The sequence below is a fragment of the Penaeus japonicus genome, unplaced genomic scaffold (genome assembly GCF_977035675.1).
Source record: "Penaeus japonicus unplaced genomic scaffold, GWHDUDI00000001_assembly GWHDUDI00000005, whole genome shotgun sequence".
In the NCBI taxonomy this organism is placed as follows: Eukaryota; Metazoa; Arthropoda; class Malacostraca; order Decapoda; family Penaeidae; genus Penaeus; species Penaeus japonicus.
Window position 1 is genome coordinate 13,750,661 of NW_028234407.1, and position 1,489 is coordinate 13,752,149.

Sequence of the window (1,489 nt, forward strand, 5' to 3'; positions counted from 1 at the left end):
CTCCGCTGTGCCACACACGAGAGACGACAAGCCGTTCCTCGCGTTAAACACAATTACGAGGCTGATTAGGAAGCCGAGTGCGGCCGCGACCTCACCCACTGACCTGTGCACAGAAGGAGGAGGACGAGGCCGGGCAGGAGCGGCGCCATGGACACCCGCAGCGAAATCAAGGAGCAGGAAAGGACGGCCATCCAAGAGGAATGGTCTCCCTGCTTCCCGCTCCCTCTCGCCGATCTGCTGCCGCAAGCAGGGAACGCACGCTGCGAAGGGCTGGTTCGGGAACACCGCTGCATTCCGCTTTCATGTGCCGCCGATCTGCTCCTGCTGCTGACGTCGCTGCTGAACACCTTCATGGTCGTAGGGCTGCTGCAGAAAAGGCTAATATTTCCCCGTTCTCAGCGAAGCGACGGGCAGAAAAGTCCACTCTTTTCGGGTGTTCCCGGTAATGGAGGCTCACAGCATTCCCTTTTTTCTGAATTATACTCGCATATTCTAGAAAAGTTTGTCACAAATCTGGCCAACTGAGCGCCCGTGCCGTTCCACTGGCTCAAGGGAGGATCAGAGGCAAGGGCTGCTTCTGCCTGTGCGGTTTCCTATTTCACAAATATGTATCCTTGCTAAGAATTCCTCCGTTTGATATTGGAGATTTTTTTATTCTCAACTGTCAGGACTGTTACTCTATATGTTTCCTTTGATTACATTTCTTACTTTGCTAACTCTGTTTGCATGCCCGTCGCTTAGGTCTGAGTGCCCCTTTTCGTCTGTCTCTAAATCATAATTTTTCACAATGAATAATATCTTAATTATACGTTTATTTGTGTTTAGCTACCATATTACGCGTTCTGGAATTCTAAGAGTCCAGACTAAACTGTCAACAAAACTGTTCTATCTGTCAACAGGAGGCTACGCGTTTTCTCAACTTGTTATTTTCAGTTTCATAGAAAAATGTCAAGATCCCACAAAGCTGTTACGCTAAGAGCAGCCCAGCAACAACAGCAATCATCACTAGCGCAAGGCAGTCCAGTCGTAACGACCATTCCCGCAACAAGACAGTTCGTCGAAGTCCCCCAAATAACCGGTTGGTGGGCTCGAGCGACACGTGGACGAAGGCGGGAGCGCGAGAGGCACGTCCACTCCCCTCACCGTCTCGGAGCACACTGAGTCCCGTGTTGCCTTGGCGTTGGCGGGACCGAACACTTCGCTCGACTCTGTTAACCCCGGACGACGCGCCACTGTGTCTCGAGGTTGTGTGGGTGGTGCTTCAGGGGCTCCTTGAGATCTCGGGAAGCATGTGGAAGAGATTCTCTCTCTCTCTCTCTCTCTCTCTCTCTCTCTCTCTCTCTCTCTCTCTCTCTCTCTCTCTCTCTCTCTCTCTCTCTCTCTCTCTCTCTCTAAGATGGGAATTTGGTCACGCAAAAGCGGCTTTTTCGTATAAAATGGGCCACTTAAGAAGCTTTTCTCTCCACTGGGGAATTAGAAAATGCTTATA

At 50.9% G+C, this 1,489-nt stretch overlaps 1 protein-coding gene across 1 annotated transcript in view; it reads right to left on the bottom strand.

Moving 5' to 3' along the window:
* Nucleotides 1-1,237, bottom strand: part of LOC122248635 (opioid-binding protein/cell adhesion molecule homolog) — a 350,885-nt gene extending 349,648 nt beyond the window's left edge. Inside the window, exon 1 of the mRNA XM_086536658.1 lies at nt 104-1,237. Coding sequence (XP_086392784.1) covers nt 104-353 — 250 coding nt within the window. The 5' untranslated portion in view covers nt 354-1,237. The remainder of the gene's footprint in view (nt 1-103) is intronic.
* Between the last annotated feature and the right edge of the window lie 252 nt (nt 1,238-1,489).